The 25510-nt window shown below is 44.3% G+C and overlaps 2 protein-coding genes across 6 annotated transcripts in view; one reads left to right on the top strand and one right to left on the bottom strand.

Moving 5' to 3' along the window:
* The window catches only part of NASP (nuclear autoantigenic sperm protein), a 37104-nt gene extending 20846 nt beyond the window's left edge, over window positions 1-16258 (top strand). The window contains exons 4-15 of one of the 2 annotated variants that reach the window (XM_066269307.1): window positions 146-226; window positions 2358-2467; window positions 3081-4073; window positions 9346-9425; window positions 11005-11090; window positions 11202-11275; window positions 12115-12303; window positions 12414-12580; window positions 13262-13318; window positions 13430-13507; window positions 14095-14223; window positions 15159-16258. In XM_066269307.1, the coding sequence (XP_066125404.1) occupies window positions 146-226; window positions 2358-2467; window positions 3081-4073; window positions 9346-9425; window positions 11005-11090; window positions 11202-11275; window positions 12115-12303; window positions 12414-12580; window positions 13262-13318; window positions 13430-13507; window positions 14095-14223; window positions 15159-15239 (2125 nt within the window). In that variant the 3' untranslated portion in view covers window positions 15240-16258. The remainder of the gene's footprint in view (window positions 1-145; window positions 227-2357; window positions 2468-3080; window positions 4074-9345; window positions 9426-11004; window positions 11091-11201; window positions 11276-12114; window positions 12304-12413; window positions 12581-13261; window positions 13319-13429; window positions 13508-14094; window positions 14224-15158) is intronic. The other variant, XM_066269306.1, reaches the window with a different exon arrangement.
* Window positions 16259-17047: 789 nt separating this feature from the next.
* On the bottom strand, window positions 17048-22267 carry CCDC17 (coiled-coil domain containing 17). Of its 4 annotated transcripts, XM_066269331.1 has the most exons (13): window positions 22010-22267; window positions 21851-21925; window positions 21527-21749; window positions 21263-21425; window positions 21000-21080; window positions 20788-20906; window positions 20444-20560; window positions 19838-19986; window positions 19639-19730; window positions 18959-19162; window positions 18607-18817; window positions 18429-18539; window positions 17048-18144 (listed from the first exon to the last, which is right to left on the bottom strand). In XM_066269331.1, exons 1-13 carry the CDS (start codon window positions 22181-22183, stop codon window positions 18040-18042), a joined length of 1824 nt encoding a protein of 607 aa, XP_066125428.1. In that variant the 5' UTR covers window positions 22184-22267; the 3' UTR covers window positions 17048-18039. The 4 variants fall into 4 exon arrangements, with proteins under 4 accessions (XP_066125428.1, XP_066125427.1, XP_066125430.1 ...); XM_066269330.1 differs by having other exon boundaries at window positions 21851-22267; XM_066269333.1 differs by lacking the exon at window positions 20444-20560.
* Between the last annotated feature and the right edge of the window lie 3243 nt (window positions 22268-25510).

The following is a 25510-nucleotide window of genomic DNA, read 5'->3' as shown; positions in this document are numbered from 1 at the left end:
CCCGGTCAGGAGATGCGGGAGTCTGTCTGACTGCCTCCCCGTTTGCAACTTAAGAAAAATACCCCCCCCCCCAAAAAAAAGAACTAGAAATAAATGTTTTAGACTAGATGTTAACTCAGATCTTACATATTTATTCTCTTTACAGAGGTAAGAAGTATGGAGAGACGGCTAATGAGTGTGGAGAAGCTTTCTTTTTCTATGGGAAATCGCTTCTAGAGTTGGCAAGGTATGTCTTTTAAGCCACAGTATATAAGTAAAATGTTTTGTATCACCATAATGGTTTTAAAACTTTAGTTCCTTTAAGATTGTTTTCAAGCTTGAGATTCCATATGAGCTAAATGTGACTGACTTTATTAAGAATGGAAGTAGAAAGAGTATGAAATATTTATGGGAGTTTTGAAAGGCACTTGATGTACAGAGTAGAACTTAGGTTTTGAATTTGGAGTCATTAGAAGCAGAGACATCTCCCCTAGTGAAGAGTCAATTTATTGCCTGACCCAGGTGGTTGCACAGTGGATAGAGCATCGGACTAGGACACGGAAGACCCAGGTTCCAAAGCCCTGAGGTCGCCAGCTTAAGTGCGGGCTCATCTGGCTTGAGCAAGGGGTCACTGGTGTGCTGTAGCCCCCAGGTCAAGGCCTATATGAGAAAGCAATCAATGAACAACTAAGGAGCCTCAACGAAGAATTGATGCTTCTCATCTCTCTCCTTTTCTATCTGTCCCTCTCTCTATCTCTCTCTGTCACACACAAAAAAAGTCAATTTATCAAAGACCTATGTAGAGAATCTTAATTCTCAGCTAACCAAAAATAATTGTCCCTAACAAGGATTGAATAAAGGACAATTTGAGAACACTAGCAAGTGAATAATATTTCTAATAAATAAAACTCACTTGTATTCTTTTCCTTTTATTGATTTAAAGACAGTGGAAGGGAGAGAGAGAGAGAGCCATCAATTTGTTAAGCATTCATTGGTTGTTCCTATATGTACCCTGACTGGGATTGAACCTGCAACCTTGTCGTATCAGGATGATATAACCAACTGGGTTACCTGGGCAGGGGAGAAGTAGTCTTAACTATTATAAAGTTGTGTTTTCCTCATGAATAAAATACATTGAGGGTATCGAAAAGTAGCAAATTACAATGTTTTTTATCTCAGTTTTGGTAAGTTTTCTACTTTTGTGGAGTATTTGGGTGATTTGTTGTGAAAATCTTGCCAGAATGTTTTGACCATTTAGGAAAATATGAGTGAATGTAAAGTTTGGGAAATACTATGGCCCTGTTATAAAGGAAATATGTATTAATCTTGTTTTTATTAGAGTCATCAGTACTTTTCAGGTGGATGAAGGAAGGGTATGTTTATTTTCTTCAGTGTTCTCATAGCTTTCTTTCATTTGTTCTTTTTTTATTTGAGACAGAGAGGGACAGGGAAAGAGAAAGATGAGAAGCATCGATTCTTCTTGCAGCACCTTAGTTGTTCATTGAATGCTTTCTCATGTGTGCCTTGGCCCTGGGAGGCTACAGCAGAGTGAGTGACTCCTTGCTCAAGCTGGCGAGCTTGGGGTTTCAAACCTGTGTCATCCACGTCCCAGTCCAGTGCTCTATCCACTGTGCCGCCGCCTGGTCAGGCTTATAGCTTTAATTTATATAGGAAGTTTTGTAGGAGTACCTAGTTTATTTGCTGTGCATATACTTACTCTTCTGTTGCATTAATACTGCTCACAAAAATTAGGGGATTAGGAAATGTACAAGATGCTCTAGTACTTTCAGTCTTTTGTATAGTGCATTTTTACCAATGAAATAAAAGTTGGGCCTGACCAGGCGGTGTTGTAGTGGATAGAACGTCGGACTGGGATGCTGAAGACCCAGGTTCGAGACCCCAAGGTCACTAGCTTGAGTGCAGGCTCATCTGGTTTGAGCAAAGCTCACCAGCGTGGACCCAAGGTCTCTGGCTTGAGCAAGGGTTTACTTGGTCTGCTGAAGGCCCGCAGTCAAGGCACGTGTGAGAAAGCAATCAATGAACAACTAAGGTGTCGCAACGAAAAACTAATGATTGATGCTTCTCATCTCTCTCTGTTCTTGTCTGTCCCTATCTATCCCTCTCTCTGACTCTCTCTAAAAAAAAGAAGAAAGAAATAAAAGTTGGCATAATTGAACAACTTGCTTTGACTTGTTTGCTTTTCTGATGTTTTTGATTAATAAAAAAATCAAATGCTTTATTTATTGTTTCATATTTATTTTGAAACATTCCCTAATTTTTGTGAGCAGAATATAATATAGAACTACAATTTTTGTCTTTTAAAAATTGTTAGATTCTAGCCATCATACCTTAGGTACTTTTTTCTTTTGTTCTCCTAGAATGGAGAATGGTGTGTTGGGAAATGCTCTGGAAGGTGTGCATGTGGAAGAGGAGGAAGGAGAAAAAACAGAAGAGGAATCTCTGGTAGAAAATAATGATAACATAGATGGTATGTGGAGTTGCATGTGGCATTCTAGAGATGCGACGTATTTTTTCTTGTGTACAATGACAAAAAGTAAGGCTCTCCCTATCCTGGATGGTATGTAAGATGCTTGGGTGGTAGCCTGCATCTGGTGGACTGCAGTGGAGGTAGCTGATTATTTACTGCAGGCTATTGTAAGAGGATAAGTTAATTTTTTCAAATCTGTGCACCTCAGTTATTTTAATAGCTGTGCTTTCAGAGCCATATTTACATTTTTAGTGTATGAGAAATTAATGTTAATTTCTAAGCTGAGATTGGCTTCTAGAGATTTACATTATCAGATGGAGGTCTGTAATATTTAGAGTATATAAATCTTGGCATCTCCACCGAACTGATAATCAGAGTGCTTAAGTAAAACAATATCTAATTTAAGGAGCTTGCGTTTCTTTCGCAATATGTTGCTCTGCTAGATGGGACTCTCCCTTTGCTTTTCTCAAGGGGGCAGATCATTTGTAGGCCACCTGTTAAATCTTAGGCCAGGCTGTTTGAGGGTTTAAAGGAATGTATTGTTAGTTTCCATTTATGCCTTTATCATTAAACTCGAAGACATGTTTATGCTTCATGTTCTTTAACCATGTAGAGGAAGCAAGGGAAGAGTTGAGAGAACAGGTTTATGACGCCATGGGAGAAAAAGAAGAAGCAAAAAACCCAGAAGACAAGTCTGTGATAAAGCCTGAAATTGATAAAGAACAGGAGACAGAAATGGAGAAGGGTGGAAGAGAAGATATGGATATAAGTGAGCCTGCAGAGGAACCACAGGAAAAAATTGAACCAACTCCAGATCACTTAACTGAAACCACTGAAGAGGCAGAAGGAGCAGCAGCACCAGAAGGACTGATGGAAGGGGAAGTCACTTCTGGGAATCCAGAAATTGAGGTATCAGATGCTGGGGAAGGAAAATCAGTTTCTGCAACTGACATCCAAGAAGAGTACATAGAAAAAGAAGGTCTAGAGAAGCAGGGAAAAGTAATTGTGCCCATAGAGGAGAAGCCAAAAGAAGCTTCAGAAGAAAAGCCCACTGTGACTCTAGAAAGGCAGGGTACTGCAGTGGAGGTAGAAGCAGAGCTTATAGATTCAACAGGCAAGCCAGTGGATGTGGGTGGGGATGAGCCAAAGGAGGAGGTAGCTGCCTCTGAGAATGACCCAGGAAAAGCTGTTCTTGAGCAGCAGGTGGGGCAACAAATGCCTCTTGCTGAAGAGTCACCAGAGGTGACAACAGAGGCTGCAGAAGATGGATCGCAACTTTCTGAGAAGCCTGGGCATGACACAGTTCTCCGTAAGGATGGTGCAGTGAATGGGCTGACAGCTGCAGGGGACAAGACTCCTCTTGAACCAGAGACAAATGCAGAAGGATTGACAGAAAGAAAAGATGGCTCGGGAATAGAAGTCAGGGCCAAGGTGGTTCCTGACCAGCAGGAAAGTAAGCTGTCTGTAGAAGAGTCTGGGGCAGCTGGAGATGGGTTTGAGACCAAGGTAGCCCAGGGGCCTACTGAGAAATCCCCTGAAGACAAAGTTAAGATAGCTGCTAATGAAGAAACACAAGAGAGAGAAGACCAGATGAAAGAGGGTGAAGGTAACCGGGATATGCAAGAGCTGCAGTGGGTGGACTACATTCTGGATTTGACTCACTAATCATGGGTAAAAGTCAGCCTTCCATTCAGGATTTTCCGTCTGCCTTTGGATTAGGAAAGGCTAAATGAAAATGGGGGATAGTTTAAGGAGGATGTGATAAGTTGAGCAAGTTAAATCAAAAGCAAGTCTTTAGCTGGCTTATAAACTAACGCTTTTACTAACTGCAAAATAGGCCTCTGATTTCTGATTCTTGGCTAGCTATTAGTAACTTGTACCATACTAGCCAATAAAAGTGGATGAGGGTAAGGTGGATAGGGAACTAGTGGGCTAGGCTGGCAGAGAATGCTGAATGGATGTTCACTTGCATGCCTCTGGATTGTTTTACTTATTGTTCACATGGTTCCTTTTCTCTGCTGTAGGAAGCAGGATGGGAGCAGTAGAATCCACTGAACTGGTACACTCAAGCAGGCATGACATTGAAATAAACGTAGCTAACTAACTCTTGAAGGCTGTATAACCAGAGTGAAAGAATTCTGGTGACTCTCTTTAATTTTAGTCTTCAGGAAGTTTCTTTGAGGCTTATTCACATTAGTTAAATTAGCCTCCTCCAAAGAATAACAAAAATCTTAATTAGCCCTTTGCTGCTTTCTCCCCTCATTTCATGCTTGCTTTGTGGCTGCCAAACTGAAATTTTTGTTACTGAAAACAAAGTGTGGATGCTTTTTCTGTATAGTATTACATAGTCTACTTTTGATTCAATTTAATCAAGCTGTATAAGGCTCTAATTAGTAATTAAATAATTCGCACGTCTGAATTGAGTTGTACTATCGTTTACGGATTCTACTATCTGTAAAGGTCATCTAACGTTGGCATTTATAACCACAGGTATATACCAAATAATTCATATAATTGTCAGACTACTATAAGAGTTTGCTTAAGTTTTAGATTTTGAAACTAAACACTATTAGAAGTGTTCATAAACTTCTACCTTTGTGCAGGTCCCTGCACTCCAGCCAGCATAGGCATGGTGATCAGAATTGAATTTGGCTATATGGTAGCACGATTGGGCTGTTTATGGGCTTTAGAAGATCTTTGTGGGCAAAGCACAGAACTGAATTCCTTAGTTTTGAAAAATTCCCATGTCTATTTTAGAGATGGAGGGAGAATAAAAGAGGGACAGACAGGAAGGGAGAGAGGTGAGAAACATCAACTCATAGTTGGGACCCTTTAGTTGTTCATTGATGGCTTTCTTGTACATGCCCTGACAATGGCGGGGGACTACAGCCAAGCCAGTGACCATGGAGTCATGTCTATGATGCCACGCTAAAGACGGTGATGTTAGGGTTTCAAACCTGGATCTTCAGCATTCCAGGTTGATGCTTTATCTACTGTGCCATCACCTGACCAGGCAAAACTCCCATGTCTTTTTTTCTTTTTACAGAGACAGAGAGAGTCAGAGAGAGGGATAGATAGGGACAGACAGACAGAAACGGAGAGAAATGAGAAGCATCAAGCATCAGTTTTTCGTTGCTATATCTTAGTTGTTCATTGATTGCTTTCTCATATGTGCCTTGACCGTGGGCCTTCAGCAGACCGAGAAACCCTTGCTCGAGCCAGCGACCTTGGGTCCAAGCTGGTGAGCTTTGCTCAAACCAGATGAAGCCACGCTTAAGCTGTCAACTTCAGGGTCTCGAACCTGGGTCCTCCGCATCCCAGTCTGACGCTCTATCCACTGCATCACTACCTGATCAGGCAAAGCTCCCATGTCTTAATCTTTAATGGTTGTGAGAAAGGACAGTAAAAAGCTCGTCTGATTTTCTTAACTTGGACTTTGAATAATATGGTTAGGTAGAAATGACCTATTTTTCTAGTTCAAAAACTATTCACTTTAATCACAAGTAACCTTCATTGTTAGAACTCTCACAATTACATACTTTTTTATTCTAAAATAATGCTATGTAATACCATATTTTCCCCATGTATGAGATACCTTAATTTTGGGGACTGAAATTTTGGGGGGAAATGTATTCCTGAAAGTTACTGAACTCAAGTTTTGTTCATCAAAAAATTCATACAACTCATCACTGTTGAAACTCCATTAGCTTGTCCTCATCTGTGTCTGATGACAAATCACTGTCCATATATTATTGTCTTGCCTTCAGTTTCATATATGGCATTTGAAATGCCACAACCACTGTATTAGACACACCCAGTTTTTAGACACACCCAGTTTTTAGACCCCAAATTTTTCGAAAGAGTGCATCTTGTACATGGGGAAATATGGTGAGTATTATTACTCCAGTAATAATGATGAGGAAATTAACGCTTATGGTTACATTATTGTTTAGAGTCAAATAGGAAGTCATTGTACTCGATCAAATTTAACCCTAGATCTCATTTGAATATATTCTTCCCAAGCAACCTCACACTGAAGAAGACAACTTTTATCCTCTCGCTTAACTCACCTCTTTAAGATTTTATTTATTCATTTTGGATAGGAGAGAGAGGAGGGAGGGAGGGAGGAGCAGCAGGAATTATCAACTCCCATATGTGCCTCGACTGAGCAAGCCCAGGGTTTTTTGTTTGTTTGTTTGTTTTTAAGCCCAGGGTTTTGAATGGGCTACCACACTGTTCCAGATTGACACTTTTATCCACTGTGCCACCACAGGTCAGGCTAACCAACCTCTTCTTAGGAAACTCTGGCAATACTAGTCTGTAGAAATCTTGTGGTTTTCTCTTAAAACCTCATTTCCTACCACCTCTTGGGCTGTTCATGTCCCTAATAAGGAGGACTGGCATGGTGGTTTTCTATTGTAATGCTAGGTATGACTGGTAAGTAAGGAGAAGTTTAATATTGGAAGCATAAAGCGTGGTCATGCTCAGATGGAGTATACTTGTCAATTTGTAATGGTAACCTTTATCCTGGAGAATCAGCAGTTTGCCTTTGGTTACCAGATCAAAGAAGTAGTGCAAAATAGTGTGTTCCTTTTCTCTGAAGGAATGATAATGGGCATACCACAAGATTCTATTTTCAAAGAAGCTTGGAAAATATTTTAACAGCTGATGGACATAGGGCATTTTCATTAATACCTGGGTACAGGTTTTACCAGGTTGGAAAGTGTTCTCTTAAAGTAATCTTTCTTAGTAACCGAGCTTCTTTCTCCATCATTCCATGAAGGTAGTATAAATTGTTCAAGGGGGAAAAAATGTCAGTATTTTTCTCACATTGTTAGAATAGTTTTAATTTAAAATTTTGATGTAAAACTCCAAATAATTAGATATGTTATGCAAAATTAGATGTCACCTTCTAACCTGGTATGAATAGGAACAGATAACATCATTTAAGAACAGTATAGAATAAACATTTTGTTAAGTTTTTCCTGCAGATTGAGAATATACAGTAGTTTCTTAAGTCTGTTAGGAGAATACATAGATCTGTTTCACCTGTTGTTACATAATCCACTGGAAGACAGGCTTTATTTTCAAGTTGATAAAAGATGAGTGCATCTAGATTAATATGAGAGAACTACCTGGAAATTTGGGTCTGGAGAGATAATGGTGTTGCATGGTGGGTATTTGTATTACAGAAGTACTGTACTTTCCCATGTATAAGACGCAGCAAAATTTTGGGGCCCGAAATTACATGAAGTTATGAACTCAAGTTTTATTCATCGTAAAATTTATATGGCTCATAACTGTCAAAAAAGAGGGAAATGCAAGTAAGAAATTTACAGCCACTGTATAAGACGCACCCAGTTTTTAGATTCCAAATTTTTCAGAAGAACATGGGAAAATATGGTACTAAATTATATTGTCAAGAGGAGAAAAGCAAGCCACTTGATAAAACAGGTTTTGTTGGCTATCAACATTAATTAGTTTGTAACTTGTAACTGGCTCTTAGGAGGGCTTTTGCTTTGTCCTACTAATTGATAATGTAACAAATAGTAAAGTTATGTGCCTATCTCTTACTGCAACAGTAATGCTAGACAGATAAAAGTCCTGTGACCTGACATCATGGTTCTAAAGCCTTTTTTTTTTTTCTTCTTTTTTTTTTTTCTTTTGTATTTTTTGAAGCTGGAGACGGGGATAGACAGTCTCCCGCATGCGCCCAACCGGGATCCACCCAATACGCCCACCAGGGGGCGATGCTCTGCCCACCTGGGGCATCGCTCTATTGCATCCAGAGCCATTCTAGCGCCTGAGGCAGAGGCCACAGAGCCATCCCCAGCACCCAGGCCAACTTTGCTCCAATGGAGCCTTGGCTGCGGGAAGGAAAGAGAGAGACAGAGAGGAAGGAGAGAAGTGGGGTGGAGAAGCAGATGGGCGCCTCTCCTTGTGTGTCCTGGCTGGGAATCGAATCCAGGACTCCTTTACGCTAGGCCAACGCTCTACACTGAGCCAACCGGCCAGGGCCTATAGTAGGTTTTTAAAGAGACAATATTTGAGCCCTTTTGCTGGTGTTAAAAGTGAAAGATGTTAAGAGGTACACACATTATACACAATTTATGAATTGTTTGTGCCCCCCAAAGCCCATTTTAATGATGTGACATTCTGAACTTTATGTGATGTGTAGAGCAGTCTGTTGTGTATAGGAAGTTAACTTGTGTAGGTCAAAATGATAAAATATGATGTCATTATGACTTCAGATTTTAACATGTTGCTGGAGTAAAATAACTGGTTTGTAATTCTTCTCAAATTCTGTACATGCTAGAGCTGGCTGGAGTCTGTGACATGCTCATTGGTGAGAGTTGGTTAGGGCTATGCTTTTCTCTCTGTAGTTCTATTATGGGAGAGCTAGTCTGTCCTGCACTTGTTCTGAATGGACTGGAGCGATTAACTTTTGGTATTTTCTCAGCCTATTAGTATTATCTAACAAGTAGCTTAAAGATGCCAGGAACACTGGCTGAGAATGCTTCCAATTGCTTCTGGCTGAGTAGATCGGAGATTTTAGCCTGTGAATAAGAGTCAGTAGCTAATCTGTCTTCATCTGAATGATCCAGATTGACTTTTAGAAGAGAAATACTCAGCCTTTGATTGTTGGAGGTCTGAACCATAGATACTACAAGATTATGCAATCTAATTATAGATTAGACTTGAATTAGGCTGTAATCACAGGCCTTATTTATATGTAGTTTAATTGTTGGCTGATTTGGCTTAGCACCTGACCTGTCCTACCTCAGAGAATATAGGTTATTTCACAGATGTTTATTGGAAGCTCTGACTAGTCAGAAGATACCTTAGTATTCTCAATACTCAGGAATTTTTGCTTGCAGAAACTGAGGGCTCAGAAGAAGATGATAAAGAAAATGACAAGAATGAAGAAACACCAAATGATTCGGTTCTTGAAAACAAGGTAAATTATTATTTGTCCAGTGTCGTTACTTTCTTATTGTAGGACTGTGGTTTAATATTTTATACTGGTGTGATTATTATAGGTAGCTGTTTGTTGGTTAGGGATTGGGAAACCTTTATTCATTCTTAGAATAGACAGGTCCATTTGATCCTAGGGGGTCCTCTCTATGAGAACAGAGACCAACATCTCACTGTTAACTGTCACTGAAAAAGAAACTTTTTTTACCAGGATTGGATCATGGAGGAGAAAAATGAGAAGCATCAATTCTTCATTGTGGCACTTTGTTCCTTTCTTTTTTTCCTTCCTTTTTTTCTTTTAAGTGAGAAACAGGAAGCAGAGATTCCCACATGTGCCCCCATCAGGATTCACTTGGCAGACCCCCTACAGGGTGATGCTGTGCCCATCTGGAGCCACTGCTCTGTTGCTTGGCAACCGACCTAGCTTTAGCATCTGAGGCAAGGCCATGAAGCCATCCTCAGTGCCCAAGGCCAACTTGCTCCAGCTGAGCTATGGCTATGGGAAGTCATGAGAGAAGGGAGAGGGGAAGGGGTGGAGAAGCAGGTGGGTGCTTCTCCTGTGTGCCCTGACCAGGAATCGAACCGAAACATTTCCACACCAGGCTGACGCTCACCGTGGAGCCATTATGGCCAGGGCTGATTGCTTTCTCATATGTGCCTTGACAGAGTCTTTAGCCAAGCCAGCAACATGGGGTCAAATATATGATCCCACGCTCAAGCTGGCAACCTCAGGATTTTGAATCTGGGTCTTCAGCATCCCAGGCTATCTATCCACTGTGCTACTGCCTGGTCAGGCTGTAGTGTGGGGGTTTTGTTTGTTTGTTTATTCATTTGTTTTTAGCGGAGGAGAGAGATGAGAAGCATCAGCTTATAGTTGTGACATTTTAGTTGTTCATTCTTGGCTTTCTCATACGTGCCTCTAGCTGAGCCAGTGACCTTGGGATCATGTTGATAATCCTGTGCTCAGGCCAGTGAACTCAGGGCTTCTACCCAGCCCTCAGCATCCCAGATTGACACTCAGTCCACTGTGACACCACACTGGTCAGGCAGAAAGCAGAAACTTTGTAGGGACTGTTCTGTAGGTTTTAAGGAGAAAGTCTGGATTTTGAATCTTCCCTCTTTTCTTTTTTCTTTTTTCTTTTTTTTTAAGCCATACTAAATTATATATTTAGGTTTGTAGTTTAAAGATGCCTGTCTTGCCGGTACAGGCGGTGGCGCAGTGGATAGAGCATTGGATTGGGATGTGGAAGACCCAGGTTCGAGACCTCGAGGTTGCCAGCTTGAGCGCAGGCTCATCTGGTTTGAGCAAAAGTTCACCAGCTTGAACCCAAGGTCGCTGGCTTGAGCAAGGGGTTACTCGGTCTGCTGAAGGCCCGCAGTCAAGGCACATATGAGAAAGCAATCAATGAACAACTAGGTATTGGAATGAAAAACTAATGATGATGCTTCTCATCTCTTTCTGTTTCTCTCTGTCCCTATCTATCCCTCTCTCTGTTAAAAAAAAAAAAAAAGATACCTGTCTTGTACTTCTGCCTAATACCAATGATTTGGTTATACTTTAGTCTCTTCAAGAAAATGAAGAGGAGGAGATTGGGAATCTAGAGCTTGCCTGGGATATGCTGGATTTAGCAAAGATCATTTTTAAAAGGTAAAACTTGGTACTTCTAGGCTCCGGTTGGGAGCTTGGTGGTTGAAACTAGAAACCAGTTAGGATTAGACAAATGCTATTAAAGTTTCTGATCATTTTTCCTTCTTTTAGGCAAGAAACTAAAGAAGCTCAGCTTTATGCTGCACAAGCACATCTTAAACTTGGAGAAGTTAGTGTTGAATCTGGTAATACATTTTCCATTTTATTCTGTCTGTAATGTCCCCCCATCCACCTGGTCTTTTTTGGATTCCTTAAACTCAAGCTTGCTCATATATTATGGGCAGTTGGCTTTAAAGAGACAGTAGGTTTGGTTCTCTAGTCCCTAGAACAGTGAATAGTTTCTTCTAAAATACTCTTGACAGGCTTTAAAGTAATTTTGATATTTTTAATTTTTATTTTTTTAATTATGTTTTGCACGTACCAGAGAGAGGGACAGACAGGAAGGGAGAGAAATGAGAAGCGTCAACTCGTAGTTGAGGCACCTTAGTTGTTCATAGATTGCTTTCTCATATGTGCCTTGACTGGGGGGGGGGGGCTCACGCCAGGAACCATGGGGTCATGTTTATGATCCCACTGTTAAGCCAGAGACCTTGGGGTTTCAAACCTGGGTTGTCAACATCCCAGGCTGACGCTCTTTCTACTGCACCACCGCCTGCTCAGGCTTGATATTTTTAATAATCATGGCTAATGGAGCTATACTATAAAGATGAAATGGAAATTGGGGAGCATTCTCCCAGAATGGTCTAAACTTTAGAAGTGCTACAATATATTTTTTTTTTTAATATTTTATTTATTGATTTTTAGAGAGAGAGGAGTGAGAGAGAAAGAGAGAGACAGAGAGAAGGGGAGGAGCAGGAAGCATCAACTCCCATATGTGCCTTGACCAGGCAAGCTCAAGATTTCAAACCAGCAACCTCAGTGTTCCAGGTGTCGATGCTTTATCCCACTGTGCCACCACAGGTCAGGCAGAAGTGCTACAATATTAAATGCTGTTCATTTGCTTGCTGTTCTTTCTCTTAATTAGAGAATTATGTCCAAGCTGTGGAGGAGTTCCAAGCTTGCCTAAACCTGCAAGAGCAGTACCTGGAAGCCCATGACCGTCTCCTTGCAGAGACCCACTACCAGCTGGGCTTGGCCTTTGGGTACAACTCTCAGTATGATGAGGCAGTGGCACAGTTCAGCAAATCTATTGAAGTCATTGAGAAGAGAATGGGTGAGTGAGCATCAGCTGTTTCACAATGATCTTGATGGATCCTACAATTGACAAGTTAAAGTGGATTCTTTTGTGATAATTTACTGATCACTTCAGCTTGTTCTTTGTAGCTGTACTAAATGAGCAGATGAAGGAAGCTGAAGGATCACCTATTGAATATGAGAAAGAAATTGAGGAGCTGAAGGAACTATTACCTGAAATTAGAGAGAAGATAGAAGATGCAAAGGAGTCCCAGCGTAGTGGGAATGTAGCTGAATTGGCTCTGAAAGCAACTCTGGTTGGTTTGCTTTAAAAAGTTTTGATAATAGCATGTTCAATATCATTGAAGGCTGCATGGTATTAGTGTTTTGTTTGCTAGGAATCTTAGTTATCACTGGTTTCCAGAGATTTTGGAGGTCAGGGGAACATGAGAACTCATTTGTTATTCAACTGAGGGTTTGACTTCTACTTTTGCTATTTCTATATGTGACCACAGGCATATTTAACTTTTCATTGCCTTAGAGTTGTCTCATCTGTAAAATGAGGATGAAATAATACCTGTATGTTAAGATATGTCTAGTGGTGTAAGACAAATAGTATTTGTTTAACAATTGTAAACTATTTCCATGTCTGAGAACTCTTCTGTATAGATTAGTGGGGTGTATTGAAGGCTTTTAACCCCAGATCACCTGGGTCTGCCTTTGGTTACTAGGCTATCAGGGTATGATGATAGGCTGTGCAGGTGGTGATAGGATATGGAAGGTACAGTTTAATACCTATACTCTTCCTATGCCCTGGGTGGGCTGGCAGGTATTGAGCACGTATAGGTAGAGGGGGTAGATGATGTTGCTGCTGTATGAAGGCCACTAGTATTTGAGGTCTTAATCCATTTCTTGGATGGTGGGATCCTGTTGTAGGACAATGGGTGGACCTGGTGGATTCTATCCTGGGGCCCACTGGGGTTTGTCATCTTTCACAGGTAGAGAGCTCTACGTCAGGCTTCACTCCTAGTGGAGGAGGCTCTTCAGTCTCCATGGTGAGTATTCAGATATTTTTTTAATTTGTTTTTAGTCACTTATCATTAGTCCTTACTTTTTTTGTCTCATATTTAGCTGTACATTGCTAACATAGGCTTCCTCTTTGCCAGATTGCCAGTAGAAAGTCAACAGATGGTGCTTCCTCATCAAATTGTGTGACTGACATTTCCCACCTTGTCAGAAAGAAGGTAAATCTACATGTAGTCATTCTTTCTTCCTTTTTTTTCTTTTCTTCAAATACACAAGGAATGGTATTTGGTGCAAAGATGGTGAGGATTTGCAAGTAGACTAGTTTTTAATTGCATACCTTTTGAAGCAAAAACTCGCCTAGCCCAAGGGATATCAGGAAAGCTACTGAGGAAGGGGGGGATCAGATAGGCCTGCCTTGGGAAGCTAGCAGGTGTTCTAATAAACTCCTGTGAGTCTTCCCTTTGTCTTTGGTTGCAATAGTTTTCTCTTGTGGGAGTCTGAACTCTGCTTTATTTCCTGATTCAAACGTACAGTAAGACTTCAAACTTGTGTTTTGTTTACTGTTCATATTACTCATCACCCCCAGCCACACTTCCAGTAGAATTGGTATGCTGGGACAGACTAGTTTATTCTGCAGAGTGCTCATTGGCATCGCGCCCGTGGCTTGGGAAAAGACTCTAGGAGCTATGAACCCTATTCTGGATCTTAACGCTCCGGAGAGAGAGGGATGTTAAGAAAGTGTTTTACAGTTGTCTTTTTGTAAACATGAAGTGCATTTGTGAAGACTTCATAATTATATCTTTAGAGGAAACCAGAGGAAGAGAGCCCCCGGAAAGATGATGCAAAGAAAGCCAAACAAGAGCCAGAGGTGAATGGAGGCAGTGGAAATGCAGTCTCCAGTGGAAATGAAGTTTCAGAAAACATGGAGGAGGAGGTGGGCAGTTAAAGGAGGGCTTGGACTCTTTCCTCATTTCCCCTTGTTCTCAGGGCCTGGGGAAACCAGTTCTCCCAAGTGCATGTTTTCCATCTTGAGCCTGTTTGGATTGCTTGAGTGTAACCCTCATAAAAACGAGGTTATTCAGGAAACAGTTTGGTGTAGAATATAGGATGTCTCACTGACCAATGGAAGCTATATATACTGCTCACAAAAATTAGGCGATATTTCAAAATGAATATGAAATGATAAACTTTTTTTTTAATGGGATGACAGATTTTATTATTATTATTAACATCAGAAAAGCAAACTGACAGGTCAAAGAAAGTTGTTTGGTTATGCAAATTAGATGCAAAACTAACAGTTATTTTATTTCATTGGCGAAAATGCACTATATAAAAGGCGGAAAGTACTAGAGTATCTGCACGTTCCCTGATCCTCTCATTTTTTTAAAATATTTTATTTATTGATTTTTAGAGAGAGGGGAAAGAGAGAGAAAGAGAAGGGGGAGGAGCAGGAAGCATCAACTCCCATATGTGCCTTGACCAGGCAAGCCCAAGGTCTCGAACCAGCAACCTCAGTGTTCCAGGTTGACGCTTTATCCCACTGCACCACCACAGGTCAGGCCCCTGATCCTCTCATTTTTGTGAGCAGTGTATATACTGCAGGCCCCACTCTAATGGATGTATGAGAAGACACTTAATTGGCACTTCTGCTTGTTCCTTTCCATGTAATGTATGAACGTTGGCTCTGCTAGTCCTATTAGAGAGTATTTAAGAAATTGGCTTTATACTTTGGTCATTGCCCTGTTAGTGTAGGGAACAAAGTGAGGTTTAGGGGACCTGTTTACTTCTCCTGACTGAGGCCTACTTATTGTATAAGAAAATGGCTCAAACAAGGGTCACTTATGCCCAGGCTCCCTGTTTATCTTCCAGGCTGAGAATGAGGCTGAAAGCCGGGCAGCTGTGGAGGGGACAGTGGAGGCTGGAGCTACAGTTGAAAGCACTGCATGTTAAGAGGGAACAGAGTTTTCCTCCCAAGGGAAAGCGTTTTTGTATATAATGTATTTTTTCACTTTTGGGGGATTCTTTTTGTATAACTTCAATAAAGATTGTATGCAAAGGTTGAGGCTTTGATGTTTTTTTCTTAAATAATGGCTGAATCTGTGCTTTGGAGCACTCCAGTTTTATATAGTGGCCAAAGGTACCCCCCCCTTTTCTGTATTGATCTCTGTTGAAAGTTCTAATCCAGATACCTGTCTATTTAATGTGGAAGTGATCAAATCAACTGGCTGCTGGCCCAATGGTGCTATATTTTTTTCCATTTTAAATACTTGACTGAACAAGCTGTCTTGCAAACTTTCAGTGGCATTGTCCCTGATGGGGGCTACAAAAACAAGACTTGGTGAAGATCTTGCTCTTTGGTGCTGATACTGTGTGATGGATTCTGGGAAGTGATAACAGCCTTTAAGCCAGGCCTTAGGGTGGTACCTGTATTTATTTCTCTACTCCAAGTAGGGCCATAATCCTGGGGGAATAAACTGAAGAAAACTTGGGGGAGCTTGATCCTTGAGCAAAGCTGGTGTGCTGATTGTAGAGAACTGAGCTTTCTGGTGTGAAAGTGGATAAGGGGACTGTAATTGATACTTTGGGTGTGGTTGGAAGAATCTGGGGAGGCTGGCTGGTTGAGTTATATTATTTTCTGTACAGAAAGTTTGAAATATATCAGTATTTGGGATTGTTAACCCATCTTCAATTTTGACTTCTCAAATAAAGATGGTTAAAAAAAATAATAAAAGCTCCTGGACTGGATTTGTGTTTAAAAGATCTTAAAAGTGGGATGCTGGGGCTCTTGGAGCATTTCAGTGTGGGATGTGTGGTTGAAAGGCAGAAACTAGCCTGACTGATGGTGACCTGCAACATTGAGGTTGACAGTCTGATCAGTCAGGGCATGAAGAAGAATCAATCAGTGCTCGACAAGAAGTGGAGCAATGAAGGAGTTGATGCTTCTCTCTCTCAAAAAGAAAGTAGGGCCTGACTTGTGGTGGCGCAGTGGATAAAGTGCATTGACCTGGTATGCTGAGGTCGCCGGTTCGAAACCCTGGGCTTGCCTGGTCAAGGCACATATGGGAGTTGATGCTTCCTCCTTCTCCCCCCTTCTCTCTCTCTTTCTCAAATGAATAAATAAAGTCTGAAAAAATATTAAAAAAAAAAAGAAAGAAAGCAGGAACTGGCCCAGGGAACTCTGTCCAGTCTAAGGGTCCTAGTGCTCAGGGATCTGTACTAATGCTATTATTACATTTGGGTGCTCACTGATATTCAAGGCACAGGGCTACTGTGAGACTGGCTGAGCTGCCTCTGACCTGACCCTGAGTTTAAGAACCTGTTATGGGCCTGACCTGTGGTGGTGCAGTGGATAAAGCGTAGACCTGGAAATGCTGAGGTCGCCGGTTCGAAACCCTGGGCTTGTCTGGTCAAGGCACATATGGGAGTTGATGCTTCCAGCTCCTCCCCTGTCTCTCTCTCCTCTCTGTCTCTCCTCTCTAAAAAAAAAAAAAAAAGAACCTGCTATGCACAGGGCATGGGTTGGCTCCAGGTTGTAAACAGGACCTAACCTATATCACCTGAGGAGATTTAATGTAGTAATTTGACACCCACAGTGCTATCTGACTGCATGGAGCAGACAGGTTACAGCATGCTGTTCGAACACCCACTGTTAAAGGAAGAGTTCTGATCTCCAGGTAAACCCCATTTTTCAGTAATAAAAGTAAATGTTGGGGCCTGACTGCTTAGCTGAGATTGCACTTTATTGCAAGTCCTAAGGATTGGGGTGGTGTGGGGAGGCAGGCCAACATAATCAACACTTTACTCCCAGGACTTGGAGCCTCGGTTGACATGGGTCTGAGGCCAGTGCTAGATTTCAAATGTGACATATACTTCTACTTTGGAGAAATATTTGGATTATTGGGGCCCTGCCCTTGAATATGTAAGTATATAAGGCTACAAGAACTTCCTATTTATGGAGACCTTGAGAACCTGGAAGGGGATGTCCTGGGAAAACTTGGATTTGAATGAAATGTGATAAAACTGACTATTAGAAAAGTGGCCATGAGTTTATCAAGTTCTTTTAGCCGTGCCCCTTGGTAATGTTTCAGAGAACTTGTATGCAGGGTGACAATGCAAATACCTAACCTGCTTAATCCACTTAATTTACAAAAGGGAAACGAAAAAAAAAGGGAACAGGTGTGAAAGGTCAAATACTTGCAGAAGGTGGTAAACCTGTGGTTGGAGCTCATATTTGGTGCTCGACTACTTTTTGCTTCTAGACCCTCCATCAGAACAGTAACAAAGTTGCAGATCTGGGAACAGGCCTCAATCTAGGCCAGGGGTCTCCAAACTTTTTACACGGGGCCAGTTCACTGTCCCTCAGACCGTTGGAGGGCCGGACTATAAAAAAAAACTATGAACAAATCCCTATGCACACTGCACATATCTTATTTTAAAGTAAAAAACAAAACGTGAACAAATACAATATTTAAAATAAAGAACAAGTAAATTTAAATCAACAAACTGACCAGTATTTCAATGGGAACTATGCTCCTCTCACTGACCACCAATGAAAGAGGTGCCCCTTCCGGAAGTGCTGCGAGGGCCGGATAAATGGCCTCAGGGAGCCGCATGTGGCCTGCGGGCCGAAGTTTGGGGACCCCTGGTCTAGGCTCTTGTCCTGTACATGTTAAGGTATTCATACCACATTCTTCTGGAGTCAAAGCCAGTAAAGGTAAGTCAAAGCTGGTGCAGGCCCAAACCCTCATCTCTACCCTTGACTGCTGCCAAGGGGCTCTTCTGCAGGAGGAGGGGGATGAACAAAGCCAGCTGTTGGGGCAAGGGAGCTGGCTTCCACCGAAGATGAACTAGACACCTGTGGAACAGGGAGAAGGTACATCTTGAGCAGAATATTTATGCAGAGGTTAACAGCACGGGTTCTGGAGTTAGACTGGACTACCTTAGAATCTCTTACTGTGAACCACGTTAGCCCCACTGTGTTCTGGTTTTATTATCTGTTTACATAGTACTAAAGGATGTGTGAGGGTCACAATCCACAGAAAGCATTTGGTAGTGGCTTGGTATATAGTGGTCAAAAAAGGCTGTCTTTTACCACATCAGGTACTCCTTTGGTATCCCTAGCTCTAGTTGAGCCCTCACCGGAGATGGGTACTGGTACTCATGGGCACTTGCTGGATTGACCTCTGCCAGTGTCTGGACAATTGCATCTCTTGCATTCACCAGCCGCAGGAAGAGCTCAGCCTGACCTACCTGGGGAGATGAAATGATACTGTATCTGTACCTTCCACTTGACCTGGTCCCCATTTTCCACACTCACCTGGGGAATTCCATTCAGCTGCCCAAGGCTAAGGCTGGGGTCCAGAGGAAGGGCCCGAAGTGGGAGACGCCAACGGCCACTTAGTGCCCTCTGATCCCGGTCAAAGAGTACCAATGAAGCCCAGGCCTTTGGTTGTGGTGCCCTAGCCCCTGCCAGCCCCTGCCAGGCTTGTAGTTCACAGATCAAGGATACCGATGGTGAGGGTGGTAGTCTAAAGCAATGAAAAAGATGTCAGAAACCAGAACTGGCTCTAGTCCTTTAATAGAAATTGACCCTGAGAGCCAGTGGCCACGTATACAGATGAGAAAACTTATGGCAAGAGTCACCAAAGTCATAATTCCCACCTACTGACCTGGGTACAGGCTGTCTGCTGGCAAGGATGGCACAGTTACCTATGGGCCCAGGAGCTGGAGGAGGAGGCAAACAAAGGGCTGGCGGCAAAGCTGTGGTCCCACCTGTATCCTGTCCATCTCGGGCCAAGCCAGTCATTAGTTGCACCCAAATCCAAGAAGCCTCAAGGCCCCGCAGGAAGTCATAGAAAATGACCAGGCCAGCCCTGGGAACACAGTTCTCAGTGAACCTCCAAATTCTCTCCTCTCACCACTTTCCCCAACCCCCAGTCAGTTCCCCAACAGTTGGATCTCCTACCCCTACCCCAAGAGAAAGGATCAGACTAACAGACACACAGGAGAGAGAGGAGAAGCATCAACTCAATAGTTGTGGCACCTTAACTGTTCAGTGATTGCTTTCTCATATGTGCCTTGACCAGGGGGCTGTAGCTGAGCCAGTAACTCCTTGCTCAAGTCAGAGGCCTTGGGCTCAAGCCAGCGACCTTGGACTTCAGGCCAGTGACCATGGACTCATGTCTATGATCCCACACTCAAGCTGTCAACCTCAGGGTTTTGAACCTTGGTCCTTAGCATCCCAGGCTGACCTCTATCCACTGCGCCACTGCCTGGTCAGGCACCTAGTTGGATCTTAATCAGCAGTGGTGAGCAAGTCAGAGAGGATATCAAAGGAAGCAGGTCTCACCCGGGGTCGTAGGGTGCAGGGCCCAGAACATCAGTTGTGGGCAGGACAAAGTGTGGATCCAGGCCCAGGTTCCTGGTCATGGCTCTGGGAACCTGCAGCCATGGGAAAGAGTTTTGTCCTTTAGAAAGCTTCCTAGGTAGCTATGCTCTGTAAACTACACAGAGTAGAGCTGCCCTCACCCCAGCCCCTGGGTCCTCACAGTTTTTTCTGTGCCACTCAAGAATAGGTTGCTTGTGGAGTGTGGAAGTGGTGGCAGTGGGGGAGCCACTGGCGGTGGGAGACGTGGTGGATCTTCTCTCCTTCTCAGGCTTAGGCTGGGATTGACCACAAATTGTAGCTCCCTGGACCCTAGGTTCAGAGAAAGCATAGGGCATCTCTGAGCAGGACACAGCAAGTAACTGGGCCAAGATACCCCTCCCTGCCCTGAGTCAAACCGCCACACAGGGACACCTGGAGATGCATATGGACACACACAGGGCACAAACACCAGTGTCATTCCTTGTGCATGGTCTCTCTAACGCAGCAGTTCTCGACCTGTGGATCGCAACCCCAGTGGGGTTGCCTAAAGCCATCGGAAAATACATAATGCATATCAGGTATTTACATTCTGAATCATAACTGTAGCAAAATTACAGTTATGAAGTAGCCACCAAAATTATTTTTTGGTTTGGGGTCACCGCAACATGAGGAACTGTATTGCGGGGTCACAGCATTAGAAAGGTTGAGAACCACTGCTCTAACCCCTCCCTTTAAGTCCAACCTTCTGGGGAGGGCTAGGTGGAGTGGGGTTGAGGTGTTCACTGACCCCAGGGTGCCAAGCCTGCACCCCTCTGCATCTGCAAAGCCATGATTTCAGCCTCCAGGTGCCGGTTTTCGGTTTCCACAGCTAGAAGCTCCCAGAATGTAGACTCTACCTGCCTTCCTGTGATGAACAAGTCTGACCTGTTACCTTTGACATCTGCTGTCCAGCTTGGTCGGCTCTGACTTCGGACAGGGTGGACTTGTTAGCTAACATTCTAGTCAAAGACTTTGGGTCTTTTGCTAAGGTGGCTCCCATTCCAATTATGCCCTCCCTCACAGCCCTTTTCTCCTTCCAAGACTACAACCACCGCTTCCAAGAGGCCCTCCTGGCTGGCCCCTCCTGTTCACCTCTGCGTGTCCGCGACCGCTGAAACTCCAGAGACGACGCCTCCATTTGCAACTGCCATATCCGACCCAGGACGCCGGGGTCCCGGCCTCCACCTCGAATGTAGGCTTCACGCAGGGCCCTAGGCAGTGGAGGACAAGAAGGCAACAAACAGCCTCTTCTCAGGACTGGTTGGAGCTTGGCCGCGTGCCTGACCCCGATCCCCGCACCTCACCCGATCTCAGCAGCCAGAGTCCCTGGGTTGGACTGTAGTACCGGATAACCGAGGTCGGCCTCTCGCAAGTTCAGCCCGGTTCTGGAGTCGGCGGGGAGACCCACGCGGAGACGCTGTCACATCTGCGGCCTCCTGCCCATTCGTCCCTTCCCGAACTCACACACCGCCTTTCAGCGGCCCGCCCCTCCCGGGCTATCACAACCCCGGTCCTACGCGCCGGCGGGCGCTGCGGGGCTCCGGGATCCCGCTCTCCGGGGTCTCACCGTGGCTCTGACTGTAGCTGCTGAATGCGGGTTCCTAACACCTCTAGAGCTCCCCTTGTTCTCCCAGCCTCGGCCCGGAGTTCTCGAAGCTCCCGCTCCAGAACCAATAGGCGTGATATACCGCCCCGGGTCCGGGCCAAACCTTGGAGGCGCCGGTTCAGTTCTGAGTAAGGGATCAAGTGAGAATGGATTCGAGCAACCTCAGACCAAGTGGCGAGTCCCTAGTTCCCCTCTTTCCCCTTCATACCCTCCCGTTTCCCTTACCTTCGCCACATAGTTCCAGGGCCCGACTCTGTGCCTCCGTCTCCACCAGGCGCCTTGCATGAGTCCGGCGCAGCACCCGCAGCCGCTCGCCAGGGCTCCTAGCAGTCTCGGAGGTGGGGCCCTGGGTCGGAGCCTCTGAACGTTCCCTTGGCACCGCTGACCCTCTGGGAATAACTGTTACCCAGGGTTGCATTTCCTGCAGGTACAGCCGCAGCCCCTGCACCTAGAGATAACAGTAACCCGCGATCTCCGTGTAGGAGTACTCTGACCCATGCGTGATCTATATAGGTTTGGGGAGGATGCTCAGTTTCGAGCCCGTAATACCTCCTCAGTTAGTCTCCTTAGAGCCGATTTGCTCGCCTCCTGGTCTGGAAAGCCTTGTTGTTCTTGTGACACAACCTGGACACAGTGTGTGTGGTATGAGGAATCCTGAGGGTCAGGGTGGCCTAAATACCCACCCGTTGCCATGGAAGAGGCCCTTACTGTGGAGCCTTGTGGTTCTGTGGCTTTTGAAGGCTGTATTCCAAGTGTCACCCTTCGGGTCAAACGGCCAATACAGAAGCGCTGAGTGTGAGTGGCCAACAGGGCCCAGGAGCGGAAAACCATGTCACAGGACCCACAGGGCAGGAGCCCTGGCTCCCCTGAATGGGAGGCCATGAGATAGGATCCTTTCCTTGTCACCAAGCCAAGACCTGCCTAAGACAGGACAGAGAGCAGGGCAAACGGCGAGGAGGAACAGAAAGCCAGAGGTAGAGAGGAAAGGTGTGCGGTCTACACAGTATTGTTTGTTTGGGAAGGAGCCTTAGCTTCCTGGGCAGCAACTACAGGCCCGGGCAGGTCTGCAGAATGGGTGTGGAAGGCTTGGTCACCCTTGGGTGGTGGCCCTGGATTGAAAAATGTCACAAAGTCTGCTCCACCTCATTATATGAGATGGGCAAGTCTCTAATACAATACTATACCTTGGATTCTCTGGCTATATTAATAAAGGATAACAAACATTTGCCCCCTCAACTAGAGGGACCCATGTAATACTCCATTATTGGTCTTTTAATAGCCTCTGGCAGGTGTCATCTTGTTCATTCTTCTTTTACTAATATTTGAGAGAGAGAGGGAGAGAGAAACATCAATTTGTTCCTATATGTGCCAACTGAACAAGCAACTTGGCACATTGGAACGATGTTCTATTCAATCAATCTATCCAGCCTGGGTTCTTCTTGTTCATTCTTGTTTTGGCTGAGTATATAGATGTAACCCCAGTTAGTGCCTTTCTCCATTACTGGACGACATGGTAGAGTAGGCAGTCTGCCTTTATGAGCATTCTGCCAGAAAACTGTCTTTTACTTTTTTTCTTCTGCAAAAGAGCTTTGTTTCCACTTGGTCCAACACATGGGAGAAAGCTCCAGGGTGGTTAAAAGATTGCCTAATGGCTGCAGGGAAGGGCTCAGGCAAAAGCCTGACACAGGGGTGATGGGGCGGTGGGGGGGGTGTGTGTCTCACAAAGGTCCCATGGCTCTAAAGTCATGTTTGAGAGTGAGCCTCAAGACATACTTGCCCAACCCAGCCTAGGGGCCAGCTACCTGCAGTGGCTAATCTGGTGGTTGTCTACCTCCTCGATGAATGTCACTTCATCTACATCAGTGGTTCTTAACCTTTCTAATGCTGTGACCCCGCAATACAGTTCCTCATGTTGCGGTGACCCCAAACCAAAAAATAATTTTGGTGGCTACTTCATAACTGTAATTTTGCTACAGTTATGATTCGGAATGTAAATACCTGATATGCATTATGTATTTTCCAATGGCTTTAGGCGACCCCGCTGGGGTCGCGACCCACAGGTCGAGAATCGTTGATCTACATGGTTCTCCAAGAAGAAATGGGGCGCTGACCTGGCCAGTAGCTTGATTGGTTAGACTGTTGTACCAATATGACAAGGTTGTTGGTTTTTGTTTTTTTTTAATTTTTAAAAAATATTTTATTTATTGACTTTTAGAGAGAGGGGGAGAGAGAGAGAGAGAGAGAGGAGGAGCAGGAAGCATCAATTCCCATATGTGCCTTGACCAGGCAAGCCCAGGGTTTTGAACCGGCAACCTCAGTGTTCCAGGTCAACACTTTATCCCACTGCGCCACCACAGGTCAGGTGGTTTTTTTTGGTATTTTTCTCAAGTGAGAAGTAGGGAGGCAGTTAAACCGAGATCCACTGGGCATGCCCACCAGGGGGCGATGCTCTGCCCATCTGGGTCCATGTAACTGCAACCATAGAGGCCATGGAGCCATCCTCAGCGCCCGGGACAACTTTGCTCCAATGGAGTCTTGGCTGCAGGAGGGGAAGAGAGACAGACAGAGAGGAAGGAGAGGGGAAAGGTGGAGAAGCAGATGGGTGCTTCTTCTCCTGTGTGCCCTGGCTGGGAATAGAACCCAGGACTTCCACATGCTGGGCCGACGCTCTACCACTGAGCCAACCAGCTGGGGCTAACAATGTTGTTGGTTTGATCCCCGGTAAGGGCACATATAGGAGCTGACCAATGAATGCATGAATGTTCAGGTTCTTCTGCACAATCATAGCATCCTAAGTTTTACCCTACTCATCTTTGTAAGGCTTCTGCATGTTGTAGGAGAGTATGCATTTGCCTCACTTGTTTTCCATCTATTTAAAAAAAAATTTATTTAGAGGGGAGGGAGGGAGGGAGGGAGGGAGAGAGAGAGAGAGAGAGAGAGAGAGAGAGAAGGAAGCATCAACTCCCATATGTGCCTTGACCAGGCAAGCCAGGGTTTTGAACAGGTGACCTCAGCAATCCAGGTTGACACTTTATCCACTGTTGCCACCACAGGTCAGGCTTGTTTTGAATCTTTAAGAGATGTTTGTTGTGGCCCTGGTCGGTTGGCTCAGTGGTAGAGCGTCGGCCTGGCATGCAGGAGTTCTGGGTTCAATTCCCGGCCAGGGCACACAGAAGTGCCCATCTGCTTCTCCACCCCCCACTCCTTCCTCTCTGTCTCTCTCTTCCCCTCCCGCAGCCAAGGCTCCATTGGAGCAAAGTTGGCCCGAGCACTAAGGATGGCTCTATGGCCTCTGCCTTAGGTGCTAGAATGGCTATGGTTGCAACAGAGCGACACCCCAGATGGGCAAAGCATCGCCTCCCTGGTGGGTATGCCAGGTGGGTTCCGGTAGGGCACATGCGGGAGTCTGTCTGACTGCCTCCCCATTTCCAACTTCAGAAAAATACAACAGCCCCCCAAAAGATGCTTGTTGTGCCCTGGCTGGGTAGCTCAGTTGGTTAAAGAGTGCGGTCCCAACATGCAAGGTTGCAGTTTCAATCTTTAGGGCACACAGAAGTAATCAATGAATGTATAAATAAGTGGAACAACAAATCAATGTTCCCCCCACTTCCACTCTCTCTAAAATCTATAGAGTTGCCTGAATTAAAATAAAATAATAAGCCTGACCTGTGGTGGCGCAGTGGATAAAGCATCGACCTGGAAATGCTGAGGTCGCCGGTTCGAAACCCTGGGCTTGCCTGGTCAAGGCACATATGGGAGTTGATGCTTCCAGCTCCTCCCCCCCCCTCTGTCTCTCTCCCTCTCTCTCTCCTCTCTAAAATGAATAAATAAAAGAAAAATTAAAATAAAATAATAATTAAAAATAAAATAAAAGAGGAGCCCTAACTGGGTGGGTCAGTTAGTTGGAACATCTTTCTGATGTGTAAAGGTTGTGGGTTCAATTCCCAATCAGGACACATTCAAGAATTAATCAATGAATGCATAAATGTGTGGAACAATAAATGTTTCTAAAATCAACCAAATAAGTATATACATTAAAAAATATATATATCATATATGCTTGGTGCCCTTGTGCTTCTCCTTAGCCAATTCGAGAAGCGGCCCTCATACTGCACAGTCACATCCTTGGGACAAAACAGAAGCCCAAAGAGGTGTAGGAGGCCTGCAGGTACTAGTTCACCAGGTGATTGATGGTGGCCTGCACTTTGG

Source organism: Saccopteryx bilineata, chromosome 3, assembly GCF_036850765.1.
Source record: "Saccopteryx bilineata isolate mSacBil1 chromosome 3, mSacBil1_pri_phased_curated, whole genome shotgun sequence".
NCBI classification, from domain to species: domain Eukaryota; kingdom Metazoa; phylum Chordata; class Mammalia; order Chiroptera; family Emballonuridae; genus Saccopteryx; species Saccopteryx bilineata.
Note: the sequence above shows the minus strand (reverse complement) of the source record. Positions and strands in the feature narration are given on the sequence as shown.